Below are 15,946 nucleotides of genomic sequence, written 5' to 3'. Positions count from 1 at the left end.
CTTTGGCACTTGCTATGGAGAATACAAAAGCTTTCAGTATCGAAGCACTTGGCCAGCACTGGAAAAAAAAAAGGCTGAAAGGATCTTCTCCTGGGCACTATCATGAAGGGCTTCAGGGTCACACCAACAGCATTGTTAAGGTGAATTAGGTGACCTCTTCACTTTGGTTAAGCAAATCAGAAAACCTCTATGCCCAAATTGTTTCACTCTAGTGAATTTTAGTCCCTTAGCACAATCCTGCTCTTTATGTCTGTCTCTTTCCACTACTGATGACGGAACAAAAAACAACAACAAAAAACAGACAAATTCTTTGATTTTTGACCATCATTTGATCTGACTCCTACTAGTTTTCTACATAACAGTTTACTGGTATTTATTAATGCCCTTTAAATACAGGATTGCTTTCATTTTGCTGTTATTGTTAAAAAGAAAAAAAAATTCCTTCGATGATCACCAATATTAGAACGTAACAAATTTTTACTGAGACATTTCTTTTTTTTATTAACAAGGTTTCTTTATAAATTGTTTTTATAATACTCTGTTTACTTCAGAGATTGTTTAATTGTAAAAAGTTTATTTTATTAAGAAGTTGGACAAGCCGTAATAGCATTTTGTGTCAAATAAAGTATTTAAGTTGGGAACATTAATGATCCAAAGAGAAAGTGATAAGGTATTTTAAAAGGAAAGAATGAAAGAAACAACTCTAAGAATTGGATTAGTGATTCAGGCAAGCTTAGTGACAGGTTTTTTTTAAAAAATAATACCTTTTAATTGTTAGCAAATTTTATCAAATGTGTTAGTTGCTTTCAGATTTGTTATACATACTCATGAAGAAAATGTTTTTCTCTTTCAAATTCTGCTTTCTTTCTGATTTAGCACATATAGGATAGAATATGATGATTGGGGAAAAAAAATCAAAAATTATAATAAAAAAGAGGCAACTCTAGAAAGGTGAAGGGAAATAACGACTCCTATGAAATGAATTTAGAATCAATCTGGATCTTATTGAGCCTCTTCTATTCACTTCCACTCTACCATGAATTTACTAAGTTCTACATTAGGCTTAATACACAAAGGTCTGTCACTCTCTCTTCATTCTTGAATTTCTTGACTAGAGATATCCTATAATCTAGTCTTTGTCTGATTTGACGTTGGGTTGGAAATTAGAGAAGCTGTAGCCCAAGAAGTGTGAGCAAGCCTACCAGAACCTTTCAAATTCTGTATCATATCTTTGTAGCTTACCCTTCAAAAGAAAGATCAGAAACATTAAACTAGTGTCAGAGTGGTACAGAGGTCAACATACAGGTTTTGGAATGAGAAGACACAGGTTCTAATCCATCTTCAGCCAGGGCAGTTCCCTGTGCAACTTTGGCCCAGTCACTCTTTCTCCTGCCAATCTGTTTTATAAGGTGGCTACTGTGGGGAAAAATAGCCTCTAAACAAAATAGGAACCAAAAATCTGATAAAAGGTGGCTCAGAATAGAATGTAAAATGGGTTAGATTTCCGCTGCTCTTGCCAGCATTATAAAACTCCCTAACAGATCATCAGTTTTTATTTTGTTAAATTATATCCCAACTATTTACAATAGTAAGAAAAACTCCTTTGAAACTCTGCTCATGAGGAATTCTTTTGAGTTACCAGCTTTATAATTTGGGCACCATGGAAGAGGTGATGATTGACGGTTGAACTGATTTTATTGTTTGACTCATTACTATTCTAAACTTAATTTGCAACATGGGCCTTTTTTCTGCTCTAAACTCTTTCTTTTTAAAATTAAAGCTTGACTGGGATTCTTTTCATTCCCTAGGACTCCTTATATAAATTCTTAACCTTTCTGGATTTAGAGTTATAGCCAGAAATAGCAGTAAATATGAATGTGCTGTAATTACACACAAAAGATAAATGCAATTTAATTACTGTTTGCCAACTGTGGGATTTAACATCAACTTTTCTCTGCACTGGAGACCAGCTTTATTTAGTGTATATATTCTCCCATAAATAATCCCAGGAAAGCTTGTTTTCATTATCCTTCAATATTATAAACCTTGTTTTACTCTCTTGTTAGTTGGCCAATTATACCCTGTTGGTTCTCCCACCTTTATATGGAAAGTATCTGCAGAAACGAAAGGACTTTTGGACTACCATTTTCAAAGCAAATAGGTAAAATCTTGAGGCCAGTTGTCTCTTAATTATGAATGCTACCGAAGTATAAATGTGAATCTTATATAGGCAAATCTCTGGCAAATTACACAAGCTAGGGGCTTACATCTATGGGCTTACAGGTCCAGTTTGAATCAGTGGATCAGTGGCTAGACATGAGGTAAACTGAATCCAACACAGAGAATGGCATTTCTTCTTTACTCAGTTTCTGTAGCTACCATAAAGCTAATCTTCAAACACAGAGGAATTTCTAAGAATTCAATTCTCATAAAAGGAGTTGCAATGTTTAATAGCTGGAATGTTCTATTGCTAAATAGAAATGTTTTAACTTCGCTCATCTTCAAATACTATTTAAACATATAGACTGAATGTGCATGAATTATTTTGAATCTGGAACCTGACAATAAGTGTTAATATTGTGCAAACACTGTGGGAATGGAATTATGTGGAAATGTGATGTGAATGCTGTGTTTGCTGGATTACCCTATTTATATTTAGGTTTTTTCATTATAAGCTACCCACCAGGTTAATGTAGGTTCTGGGAATCCTGTTACTTCTACTTCCAAAGTCACCGGAGCACCTTCCATGACAGTTACATTAGACAGAAGCTTGGAGAAGTGAGGTGCCTGTCCAGAAAGGCTGACCTTGCTGTTCTTTTCAGATATGCTTTTAATCTCTTCTCCGGTAGCCATCTGCCTCTGACAGTTTCTCGTGGAGTCTGATTGAAAGAGACCTGAAAATGCATTGGATGAAGCATGCAGCCTAGCCTGGTTTTTAGTAAAGTTATTTCCGTCATGCAATTTGCTCTGTGCTTCCCTCATGCTTCTGGGAGCCTCATGGCATTGCAAATGGGTCTCGTGCACTTCACCCCTCATGCAGTAGAAAGCCTTTGTCTTGAACATGGAGGAAACAGGGGGAGTTGCAGGCATTTCTGGAGAACTATGAGCAAATGGAGATTCTATCTTGCCCTTGGAATGGCTGCTTAGGGTAGAAGAAGAAAAACTTCCTAGCTGCTCTGATATGCACTCGTTCCTGTGGCCAGGCACATCAGCAGAAGCAGTTGAGGTTAAGGGATCGGAATCATCCTCCATTGTTTTACTGCCAGCATTTATTGGCATTTGCACAGTGTAAGAGCTGACATGCACACTACGGGAGCTACTGCTATGTGGTTCTTCTAGTTCTGTCTCCGAATGCAGAAGGTTGGATTCTGGGGTTTCGGAAAGTGGAGGCAATGAGATATCATCAGGAGATATACACTCATATTCCTCTCCAGAGAGTGCATCTTCTGCCAGGAGCTCAGTGTGAAAGCTTTCCTCCTTGGCAGCAAAAGACAGTCCTGTGTCCTGTGAAATAGAATCCTCAACAGCTGGGCAGATAATTGATGTCTCAGCCAAGTTCTTCTCTTCCTTAAAAGCAAAAAAAGGAGGGGGAGGGAAGGGAAGGGAAGGGAAGGGAAGGGAAGGGAAGGGAAAGGAAAGGAAAGGAAAGGAAAGGAAAGGAAAGGAAAGGAAAGGAAAGGAAAGGAAAGGAAGAAAGGGAGGGGAGGGGAGGGAAGGAAAAGAAAAGAAAAGAAAAGGAAGGGAAGGGAAGGGAAGGGAAAGGAAAGGAAAGGAAGAGAAAGAAAAGGAAAGGAAAGGAGGAAAGGGAGGGGAGGGGAGGGGAGGGAAGGGAAGGAATGGAAAGGAAAGGAAAGGAAAGGAAAGGAAAGGAAAGGAAAGGAAAGGAAAGGAAAGGAAAGGAAAGGAAAGGAAAGGAAAGGAAAGGAAAGGAAAGGAGGAAAGGGAGGGGAGGGAAGGGAAGGGAAGGGAAGGGAAGGAAAAGAAAAGAAAAGAAAAGAAAGGGAAGGGAAGGGAAGGGAAGGGAGGGAAGGAAAGGGAAGGGAAAGGAAAGGAAGAGAAAGGGAAGGGAAGGGGAGGGAAGGGGAGGGGAGGGGAGGGGAGGGAAGGGAAGGGAAAGAAAAGAAAAGGAAAGAAAAGGAAAGGAAAGGAAAGGAAAGGAAGAAAGGAAAGGGAGGGGAAGGGAAGGGAAGGGAAGGGAAGGGAGGGAACGAGAGGAAAGAGATAGGAAGGAGAAAGGGAAGGGAAGATGCAAAAGAGACTTTAAATAATGTCTATAAAACTTATTTTACCTAGTCTTTTTTCACATATTTCTTTCATATATTAAATTTTAAAGATGTATTTAGTCATCTGTCAGAAGGTCTATTTAGTCCTTTTTAAAATAATCTTTGAAAAGGAGAGTAGATATCATTCTGAGCAAACATAGAAATTACTGTTTTTTTTTCTATTTTTTGGAAATGTATTTTTATTGCAATCGTAGCAATGTTTTCTAAATTTGCATCCCTGAAAAAAGTATTTATTATGCCTTTTAATTTATTAAGCTGATTATGTAAATGTTAGACTGCAGATTACTTTTACTGAATGCAATGAAGAGAGAAAAGTACTACTGAAGTAACATCTAATGTTTCTATTTGCACGACGATAACATAAATGTTACACTGAGAAGGAAAATATTCTGTTTCTCCCATAACTTTGTGTCCGCCCAGTGATCTGTGTTTGGAACAGATTCTGAAAAGATAGTTATTGAGATGGCCGCTAGCTTGAATGTTATTATCACGAAGGATAATTTTATAGCTAGCTATTTGCCTTAATAATGAATGGGACATCTGTATTTGTGGTATATTATAGAGCTCCGTTTCTACAGATATTCAGGATGGAAAGATATTTTATTTCTCGATGCACCTGCTTGGCTAGTGTAGGACATAGAATGCTAACCTAACTACATTTTTTTAAAAAATCAAGAATAAAGAGTAAAGCTCTTTTACGCCTATGTTTGATATTTGTTGCTCCCAGGAAGTTATGCAAATCCAATTATTTATCAATAATTAAAAAATTTTAGTTTCCTTTTCTTTAAAACACATTAAATTTTTAGCTGAGGAACATTTTCCTGTTTAAACTATGATTTTCCCTACTAGAAATCATTCAGAGATATGTCAACGGTTCTTAATATACTTTCTGCTCACCTCTGTTCTAAAAGCAGAGGCAAGAAAGAAAACTTCCTTAGAGTTTATTGGTGAGAGGCAGTGGCAATGCCTAAACATTACATGTTTAAGAATTTCTGCCCCACTCCAGAAACATTAATAATTTTAGTAACTGAGTACGTGAAAAAAATGTGGTGTATTGTCCGAATCTTAGGCTTTCACAGGATAATTTTTAAAAACCTGTTTGTGTCTGTATAAAAAATGGCTGAAACACTATTTTCTAAATAAATAGGATACCTTTATATACTGCCAATTTAAGTTACAGTTTATGCTAGCTATTGTGGAAAAAAAAACATTTTATACTTGCTGTCCTTCCTTAAGCCATTCATAACTCAAAATCTTTTCTTGAATTTTCTTGAGGGCCTTAAATTGGATAGGAATACTGTTCTTTTTCAACAGCATTGAAGATAAGAATATATTTGCTATGAAAGATTATAGTATGAACTTTGATGGATGTCACTTGATTTAATTGGATGTGTGGATTATAGTTTGTGAGATGACTATACTTCCTGTACCAATTGTTGTGGGAATCTCTCTCTCTCTCTCTCTCTCTCTCTCTCTCTCTCTCTCTCTCTCTCTCTCTCTCTTTTACAATTTTTCAGCAAGTGCAGAGTCCTTTTTTTCAAATCAACTGTTGATTTATTGATTGCAACAGGAATTGACTGACTGGCTTGCCACCTGAGCCTAAAGTTGTGGGCTGAAATGGAATGCTGGCTCAAAGTCACCCAGCCAGCTTTCATGGCTAAGGAGGGACTAGAAGTCCCATCTCTTGGTTTCTAGCCTAGTGCCCTAACCACCAGACAAAATTGATTCTCTAAATGTTATCTCTCGTTGTCTTTCCCTCTGATTGTTCTTTGCTGATCTCAGAGACTTTCCTTTGCCATTCTACCCAGGCATGGAATGTTTGCTCTCTACTATCAGATAGAACATAGGTAACTACCTATTAAATATTGCTTATTCCTCTCATATATTTCTTCCCATAAGCTTTCTTTCTCTTAATGTTAGAAAACTGTTTCACTAATAGGAATAGGAATATTCTTTATTGGCCAAGTGTAATTGGACACACAAGGAATTTGTCTCCAATGCATAAGCTCAGTGTACGTACAAACAACAATGTTTGTAATCATAAAAATCATCAGATACAATCCTTGATCTGATTAGATTCCCACTCTTAGGAGCACTTATATACCAATGCAAATCATGCTGCCTCCAATAGACTTAACTAGGGACTTGGAATTGCAAATAACCCTGATATATCTCTGCAGAGGGGGGATATGCAATTTTAAGGCCGGGAATACCACCTCACAAATTATAATGTACTCTTCCCTTGTGTTGTCAGGGAGTTATTTCATTTGTCCTGTCTCCCACCTCCTGGAATTCCCTCATACTGGCCTGACTCTGTTATTCTATATAGAAAAGACCAAAAGCAAAATTTCAGCATTAATGCTGAAATCTGCCACCATGACAAGCTCTTTCATTTTTTGAAGATCGGAAGAGTGGTGCATTTAAGTAGAGGTCTGAAAAGGCTGGTCAAAGGAGGTAGTTGCTGGCCAGCATGTAACAACTCTTCAGCTGTTTGATTATTCACTGGCCAGAAAGGGCAAGAATGATTGTCTCTCTGCAAGTGGTATGAATGCCCAGATCCAAATGTATAGGACAGCATGTGTCAACTTTGAATTCCCAGGACTGAGAGACAAAAATATTGGCTGTCCAGAAGTGACCATTGTCCACCTTTTCTTAAATACCCTGTTTCCCCCAAAACAAGACATCCCCTGATAATAAGCTCAATTGGGCTTTTGAGTGCATGGCAATAAGGCCAAGCACTTATTTCAGGGTTCAAAAAAATATAAGACAGGGTCTTATTTTCGGGGAAACACGGTATTTCTCTATCCCCTATCCTACTTTCCAACATTATATACACAAATATAATACTCCTCAGACAAATCTATCCTTCATGAATCATGAAATGGTACATATAGTAAATATATTAATCTTTAATTAGTCTTTATGGTTCCATGAGACTCTGCTGGATTTCCTAAAAAAGATTAACCTGACTTTTCCCCCCTCTGGAAAGCAACACCATCTATCTTTCTTAAGGTTACCTTTTCCATGCTGAATGAAATAACAGTGCTTTCCATCTTAGTTATAAATGGGCTTTCAGATAATGTTAAAAAGCCTTCTCAAAAGTACACAAGTTTATGACATAAATGGATTTATTTTAACTGTAAGAAAGCAAATAATTCAGTGTGGGAGATGTTTCCCCAATTATATATTTTCCAAGCAAGAGATTTTTCTTTTAAGAATTTTCATGCTTGAATTAATTCCCTAATATCAACCCTTAGTTTGATTTACACATTTATTTGGGGAGGGGGTGGGTACAAACCTGTTTCTTCAGCTCGTATATTCTTTCTTTTATATCCTCTTTATCTATCTTCTGTTTTTGACTGTCTTGTTCTGTTCCTAGCTCATCATCACATTTATTAGAATTTGGTGATTTCCCGTTTAACGAATCTTCCTGTGAAACAAAGCCAAAAGTAGAAGCAAAGTATAAACAATTTTCCACAGCAGGGGATTTGATGTTTTATCAATACAAGCAAGGAAACATAAGCTTTTGCAGCAGGAGATCTGGGATTCAGATTCGCATAAAGCAACACAATATAATCTTTGTATTTTTCATGGTGCATTTTTCATATTTACAGTTATATCACAGCTGTCCTTCTAGGTAGCTCATATCACTAAAAAGTCCCACAGAAATAGGAAACAGCAAAATGTCCCAAAGGTGTTTTTTCAAGAGGCCACTGGACTTTGTGGTTTTTCTTTGAAGACGTTTCGCTTCTCATCCAAGAAGTTGAAAAAGCTTCTTGGGTGAAAAGTGAAATGTCTTCAAAGAAAAACCAGAAAGTCCTCTTGAAAAAACACCTTTGGGACAACCATGACCTGGATGACTAAGGATCTCCATAGATGAAACAGCAAAACATGAAAGAAATCCTATAACCCAAAATTTGATAAAACAGCAGTAGACTTTACGCAGCAGTATGCTGTCTTAAAAGAAGGACTCCTACTGAAGGAGTGAAACAGGTTTTGTCCATGGATTATGTTAATCTGCCCCCAAGCCCCACTCCCTCATCCTAAGTAGGTTGTGGGCCATTGGGATATATTGGAAGGCCTTAGAGCATGGGTGTCAAACTTGCCACGTTGCCGTCAAAGATGTTTTCCCCCTTTGCGGAGCTGGGGTGGGCGTGGCCTGCATGTGACGCATCCGGCTCGCAGGTCGCCAGTTTGATATCCCTGCCTTAGAGGATGCTGTGATAGAAAAGCAGCTTTCCCTGAAATTGGTGTCAAATCTTATTCAGACATACCCCACCCCAAGTAAAGACAGACACCATAATGGCTCAGCATTTGAATATCATTTTTAAACTCATTTCTGACTTCTAAACTCTTCAGATTAGAATCCAATGTATGGATAGAATCCTGTGTCTTGTGTTTAGAAATCCACTAGCACCAAAGGATCCTCAGCTATTGCCTTGGAAGTACCCCCTGGAAGCACACCTCTGCATAACCTGCATATTTATGACTTTATTATTGAGTACCTGGCTCACTTAGTCACTATCCTTAAATCTCTGTCCTGCATCTCCACAGCATATTTTAATGGCATAAAAAGTTAATAGATTCTGCTGTAAAATTATATTTTTTCTATAGGAAGAAAACATTACCCCAAGCTTGTCTTCAAGTTCTGTCAAGGAACTACACAGTTCACTGATAGAATCAAGAACTTCTTTGTGTTTTGCTGTTATTTTTTCAACATACTTCTTTCCTTCTTCATTACCTGTAGTTTACAAAAAGGAATGATAGAACATCTGCATTATTCACAACAATGCGAATGAAAAGCTGATACTTTGACTGGATCCCAGAAAATTTGCACCTATTTTCCAGGCCCTGGAACTCTTTTTGCATGATTACTTAGAAATAAGTCCCAGCAGTAGGTTCAGTGAAGCTTTCTTCCAGATAATTAAGATATAATGAAACAGGAGCTCTTTTAAAATAAATGTATTTATTAAATTTATATCCTGCCTTTTGTATGGAACTCAAAGCAGGGTGTAGAATATTTCTTCTTCCAACTTTTCCAATAATCCTGCAAGGTAGATTTGGTTGAGAGAGGAGATTGGCCCAAAGTTACCATAAGCTTCTATGAACATGAACTAGCTTCTGGATGCTTCTAGTCCAACAGTTTAATCACTATAACACTTTGGCTTAATGTTAAAAGTTTAAAAATTGACACTTATATGTGGAAGAATTTATTTTTATTTTTGCATTTATCATTCTAATTTTCAGTCTGAGTGATTAATATACATAGTCCCTTTGTTGCAAGTTTTGATTATATAAATTTACTGAAAATTACAGTTGTGGTTTTTTCTCTCGATGCTAGTGATTGTATGAAAGTATCAGAAAGCCAGGACACAAGTACAGTATCGACTGGGGGAAAAGTCATAAATTAAATTTAACTTTCCTTAATAGAAATTATTAGGACCGCTATGCCACTACTAGTTATACACTCCCTAACCTTAAAGATTATCACTTTTGTTGACTTCAAATGCGGAGAAGGAGGGCAGAAAATTATAGGCCTACCTATAGTCTGCAATCTCCTGCAGTAACAAAAATCTCTAATCTTTTTCCACACAAAAAAAAGGGAGGGAGGGAGGGAGGGAGGGAGGGAGGGAAGGAGCCCATTGATCACCTGAATTGTCATTATCCTGCATATTCCCTTATTTTGGATTACTGTATTCTGGAGCTGTTTGCAGAAGTATCTTTTTCAAAAACCAGATTGCAGATTTTGAAAACTGTGTCTGATATTTTTATGGCTCTGCACTTTAGTATTAATCTTTACAGAATCCTCCAAAGATTGCCTGTATTTTTTTTTAACAAACTAATATTCATCCATCTTGGAATAATAGCAACTCAATATTCAAAGTGTACGGATCAGATTTTTAAGTTGCAAGTTTTTACCATATAAGTCTTTAGCAAGGTTAGTAAGCTGCTGAATTCTTTCCTCTTGCTGAGGGATCACAGGATCAATAAACTTCTTGAATTGCTTGTAGAGTATTTCTATTGCTTCCCTTGTCTTGCACTCTGTTGAGTATCTTTCAACCCTAAGTACTGTTGCATTTGCCTCTTCACACCAAAATTGACACTAAGAGAAAGGGAATTAAAAATCCAATATATCAAATACTAGTATTTTTTCCAGTAAAATCATTCTATGAAATATTGCTTCATGAAGAAAAACTGTCAATATAAGAATCAACAACTTGATGGCACAAAATCCAATCAGTCCATCAGTCAGTCAGTCAATCAGTCAAAACATTGCGCAACCAAGTACATTAAATCTTCATTCTCTTATTGCTGTAAGACAACTTTCACCAATCTCAGGCCCTACCCAATATGTTGGACTACTACTTTAAGACTGTTACAAAGAACATTTTGTCTAAATCCTGACAATCTTATATTAATTTCATGAGTCCATCCCTCCTGCCTTTCAGATATATTGAAAGAGAAAAAAAGTGGCTGCTTTAATAATTGTCAGCAAGTTGCAGGACATTCATAAAATATGTACAAGATTGTCAACATTTGTATCAACTATTCACTATAAGTGAGAATATTTCCAAGTGCTCAGCAGGAAGTGGTCAGTCATGCAATTCTTCACTGGGAATGGTACCAATTTATTACTAAAATATGAGTCAGATGGAATTGCTTGAGATGTCCTTTCAAAAGTATGGTTATAGAATGTTAAAAAAAAAGCAATTATTTCCTAAAACAAAATATATTATGCTTAAGAGTAATCAATCCACCAATCTATCTATCATAATAGTAATCTGAATAAGCAGTTAAGGCCCACTTTAAAAAGAAAGGTTTTCAGATGCTTTCTAAAACCAGGAGCAAAGGGACCAATTATCTCCAGAGACAGTGCATTTCATATAGCTGAAGCTGCAAGAAGGGCCATGATCTGGCCCAGAGTCTATTTAATACCTTCTCTTGATAACCTTGCAGAAAAGTTAGGCTCATTTGGGATAAAATTGTTCTTCAGGTAACAAATTTCCAAACCATGTCACAAACAAAGTAAAAGCAGATATACCATGGCTGAGCATGAACTTCAGATTGGGACACTCTTATGCAAGGCTAGCACTTTAACCAAATTTTTAGGCAGGTTTCCTTCACTTGTAAATATAGATAAATGATAGCGAGAAAGAGAGAGAGAGAGATGATAGATAGATAGATAGATAGATAGATAGATAGATAGATAGATAGAAAGATATACTGTGTATAGATAGTATATATACTGTGTATGTATGTTATTGTATATGTATTATGTATATATATATATATATATATATATATATATATATATATATATTCCATTAGAGTCAGTGGTGGGTTCCTCCCGGTTCGGCCCGGTTCGGCCGAGCCGGTAGCGGTGACGATATGATGTCACCGAACCGGTTTTTCCCCCTGCCCCCCCACCCACCCACGTTATTCTTACCTTTTATTTGATCCCACCCCCAATCTATTGCTGCCTCCTGAGTCCCAGCTGATGACTAGAGGGAAAAAAACTGTTTAAACTCTTGCCACGGGGCTTCAAAGGGCCGTCCTACAGCTGATCAGTGTTAAAAGCAAACAAATTAGTCGGGTCGTAAGTGTGAGGACTGGTCGTAAGTGCGAGGACCTTCCAGAAATGACTCTGACCAGCTAGCCACGCCCACCTAGTCACATGACCTCCAAGCCACACCCACAAAATAAGCCACGCCCACAGAACCGGTAGTAAAAAAATTTAGAACCCATCCCTGATTAGAGTGTATTATTATCATTATTATATACACACAGTGTAAAGTCACAACTGCCAGTTCTTTAGCTGGTGTTGGCCTTCAAACTCATTGAGTTCTTATCATCTCAATGTCATAATGTGTTGGCAGTATATATGCAAATCCAAGAAGAATTGTGTCCTGTAATTGACAGATTGTATATTGTCAATATACAGATTTTCGAAATGTTGTTCAAGATTTTTTTGTTTGCAACCCAGTGCATTGATAACCACTGAGAAGACATGGCCAGTTTATGCCACAATCTTTCAACTTCATTTTTCAGAACTTGATTCTTTGTGATTTTGTCCAATTCTTTGCCTAACGTAAGAATTTAGCATAACATAATATAATAATATTATGTTAATATTATGTTATAATATAATAATAACGTAACAATATAATACAATATAGGTGATTATCATCATTACTATTACAATTACTATTATTCTGGATCAGCATATTAGTCCTTAATTTTATACATTATATTCCTTTTGTTTGTTTGTGAGATGGGTGGCTATATACATTGTTTAAAGAAAGAAAGAAAGCATAAACTAGTTATAATAGTTGATTTGCTTTAGTTGTTGTTGTTGGTACTACTGCTGTTCTTAATCTAAGGTACAATATTGCATTACAACCCAATCCAGCAAAGGAGATCTGCTGGCTTTCTTGTTCCAAACAGAGTTCCATCAATTAATGAATCCTGACTCATCAGGACTGGCACTGAGCCTTGGACCACTTCATCTCCTGAAAGAACAGAACCACAAACTGTTCCCTCAGCAAAATTGAATTTGTTGGGCCAATTCTAGTGGGAGAAGTTCTGAAGGTAACTCAAGGTAATTTGGTGCCAAACAAATATCAGCACTTGGCTCTTTTGGGTTTTTAATACTATGTCAGCCAGGCAGAATTGCTATTTGCAAATTGGCTGATCCTATACATTGTATAAATAAATAAGGTTCCTGGAGCAGTTCATACAAATTGTGTGATCTGTCAATTACATCTGGACCAGGAAGAGATTTGACCATAAGAAAAGGATGATGGTCATACTTTCCATATCTAGATCATGTAACAATGTTCCAAAGTGATAGCAAAGTCTAACACATATCCACCTATATCCATCAGGTCCAAGATTACTTGAGATAAGCCTATAGTTGCCATAGGAGTCCTGAACTCCTGGCCCAATTCAACCCAACAGCACTCCTATGCCTCAATCTAATATATAGGCATTCAAATCCCACTACTTTGATGACACTGACTCTGATCGCTGATAAACTCTAATGGTAAAAGTGTTACCCAGCCCATGAGGCTGAAATCTACCTGGGTATATTTCTAATATGTCAACACTGCTCAGTCAGGTTTTAGTAATACACACCAGATGTACCTTTTGTCCACAGGCCTATTGTAACTATATTGCAGAGCTAACTAGCAGTTCTCAGCAATATCTGAATGCCAGATGCTCTGATAATCCAACTATCAGATCACCAGGATGGAGTTACACACACAGGTGGGTTTCAGCAGATTCTGACCAATTCTGGAGAACCGGTAGCGGAAATTTTGAGTTGTTCAGAGAACCGGTAAATACCACCTCTGACTGGCCACACCCATATCTTTTCTCTGCCTCCCGAGTCCCAGCTGATCAGGAGGAAATTGAGATTTTACATTATCCTTCCCTTGCCATGCCCACCAAGCCACACTCACAGAATAGGTAGTAAAAAATTTTGAAACCCACCACTGGTTACACAGTTGCACAACCAATTACTGTATGTATATTGGCAGTCTTCATTACCTATGTTATTCAGTAAGAAATACATTCTAATATATTTAATGTATTCATTTGCATTCTAATAGCATTTTCTGTGCCCAAGTATACATTTTAAGTAAAGGAAGATGGAATGGGAACTTGTGGGTTTCATTTTTTTTTGCCTACAATTACTTTACTATTATAAACTGGTTCAGGAAAACATATAGTAAACAGGCTAGTCTGCATATTTAAGTAAAGTAAGAAGAAACTAGTCTTTAAAAATTAAATGACTATATTCATTTAAGCACCTTTTTGCTTAAAATTAAATCCATGAGTTTATAGATGACAGACATATGGAATCTACATTTGTTTCCTAAATCTCAGAGCTGGCATCTTATCCTAGCTACAAATCAAAGACATTTTATTTTATTTTATTTTTTGTTATACCTCTTCCATCATCTCTTGCAAATGTTCCATCAGTTCCAAATTTTTCTTGTAATCTTCCATAATCTTCCCAAATTCAGTCAGCTGTTTCTCTAATTCATTGACGGCTGCAGAAATAAATTCGGCTTTGTCACTTGGTTGAGTCGATAGGGAATCTAAAACTTTCTTCTTTAGATTCTCTAACTTGTTTCTCAGTACCTGTTCCAAAGAACATGAGAAGAATTTAAGAACCATGTTATTAAAAGCTTAAGATCCATGTTTATGCTGTGTAATACTAGCAATATTAACAAAATTACTGGAGAGCAAAGGAAATAAAACAAACTGCACCATTTCATTGTGCATTTGTAACAGTCCATGGAATCCCATTTTTTATAATACCGAGTGAAGACAAAGCCCAGGCACTGCTGCATGGCATCCTCAATCATCTTGGCAGATGAGATCTTACACATGCTTGGTAGATTTTTTCCCTCCAGGCATTTTAATGTTTGTTCATATGAAAATATGTATATGCCAATGGCAATTACAATAATGATGATGTATTATGAAAAAGAAAAGCAGACTGAGAAAGTAGAGTTGGTTTCTAGCTTTAAAACGCACAAGCACAACCTATCTTAGGTCAATTATTAAAAGAAAATGATGTGACCTTTGGTGTTCTGTTACATCAGCTGCAAATGAAAGAAACGTTTGACAGATTACTTTAGACATCTGTGTGCATTCAGAATAAACCTCATGCATGAATTCTGTGCCTTAACTGCTATAAATATTACCTGATATTTTTCAGAAAAAGCATCCATTTGCTGAATTTGAATTCTTAGAGTCTTCAGATTTCGTGCTTTTTCCGTTTTCTTGCTGTAGTTGAATTTCATGTTGTTGAATTTCTTTCTGAGATCTTTAAAGGATTCTCTGAGCTGAAAAAAAAGAAATACCTTCATTTTAAAACACGATTTTGACAGTAATACTGTAGATATACACAGATATATCTTTGCAGAGATCAATGCATCTTAAGTCGGTGGTTGAGCCTATATTCTAATCATTTACTGCATGGATTTGTGGTATTCTGTATTGTGGGGCAATCACCTATATAGTGTAAATCCTAAATCATTAAATGTGATGCAACATTTGCAAGTTAATTTCTGTGATAAAAATACTGAGATAAATCACATGGAAATAAATAGTGCAAATTGATACCCTTATGAAAACTGCCCTTTGGGACCAGTAGTGGGTCTGGGCGGGTGGGCTGAACCTCCCTCCGCTGCCGCTACCAGTTCGCCCAATCCGGGGCGAACCGATAGCAACCCACCACTGTTTGGGACTGTGTGGTTGTTTTTGGTTATATTACACGCACACACACACGCCCACACAACTGATGGGTTTCTACCGGTTCGCCCTGGTTCAGGCGAATTGGTAGTGGCAGTGGTGGGAGGCTCCACCCACCTACCCGGATGTCATCACGGATACTCTGCGCATGCATAGAAGGTTCTGGGCATGAGCAGAAGTGCCACGATCAAGCAAAGCATGCGCACAAGCGCACACTCCCAGTTCCAAACCAGTAGCGAAGGTAAGTGGAAACCACTACTGACACACACTGCTTGATAAAGGGTAGAGTGTGTAAAATACATAAACAGAAATTAAAAAATGAAAATTGTACTGTATGTGTATATGACTTCTCCATACACATGCTGGTAGTATGGATGCAATGAAGCTTCCCTTGTGAA

At 37.1% G+C, this 15,946-nt stretch overlaps 1 protein-coding gene across 4 annotated transcripts in view; it reads right to left on the bottom strand.

Moving 5' to 3' along the window:
• CCDC141 (coiled-coil domain containing 141) overlaps positions 1–15,946 on the bottom strand; it is a 127,310-nt gene that overhangs the window by 17,844 nt on the left and 93,520 nt on the right. For all 4 annotated transcript variants that reach the window (XR_011601653.1, XR_011601655.1, XM_070956794.1 and 1 more), the window contains exons 18-23: positions 14,999–15,139; positions 14,235–14,429; positions 10,203–10,386; positions 8,912–9,024; positions 7,582–7,713; positions 2,684–3,567 (exon numbers count right to left, since the gene is read on the bottom strand). Coding sequence is in view for 2 of the 4 variants with exons in the window: in XM_070956794.1 (XP_070812895.1) it covers positions 2,684–3,567; positions 7,582–7,713; positions 8,912–9,024; positions 10,203–10,386; positions 14,235–14,429; positions 14,999–15,139 (1,649 nt within the window). In the remaining 2 variants the exon portion in view is untranslated. The remainder of the gene's footprint in view (positions 1–2,683; positions 3,568–7,581; positions 7,714–8,911; positions 9,025–10,202; positions 10,387–14,234; positions 14,430–14,998; positions 15,140–15,946) is intronic.

Source organism: Pituophis catenifer, unplaced genomic scaffold (genome assembly GCF_029215685.1).
Source record: "Pituophis catenifer annectens isolate HBS135680 unplaced genomic scaffold, rPitCat1.0.hap2 SCAF_1, whole genome shotgun sequence".
NCBI lineage: Eukaryota > Metazoa > Chordata > Lepidosauria > Squamata > Colubridae > Pituophis > Pituophis catenifer.
The sequence above is the reverse complement of the archived record's forward strand: the minus strand, read 5'-3'. Positions and strand labels throughout refer to the sequence as shown.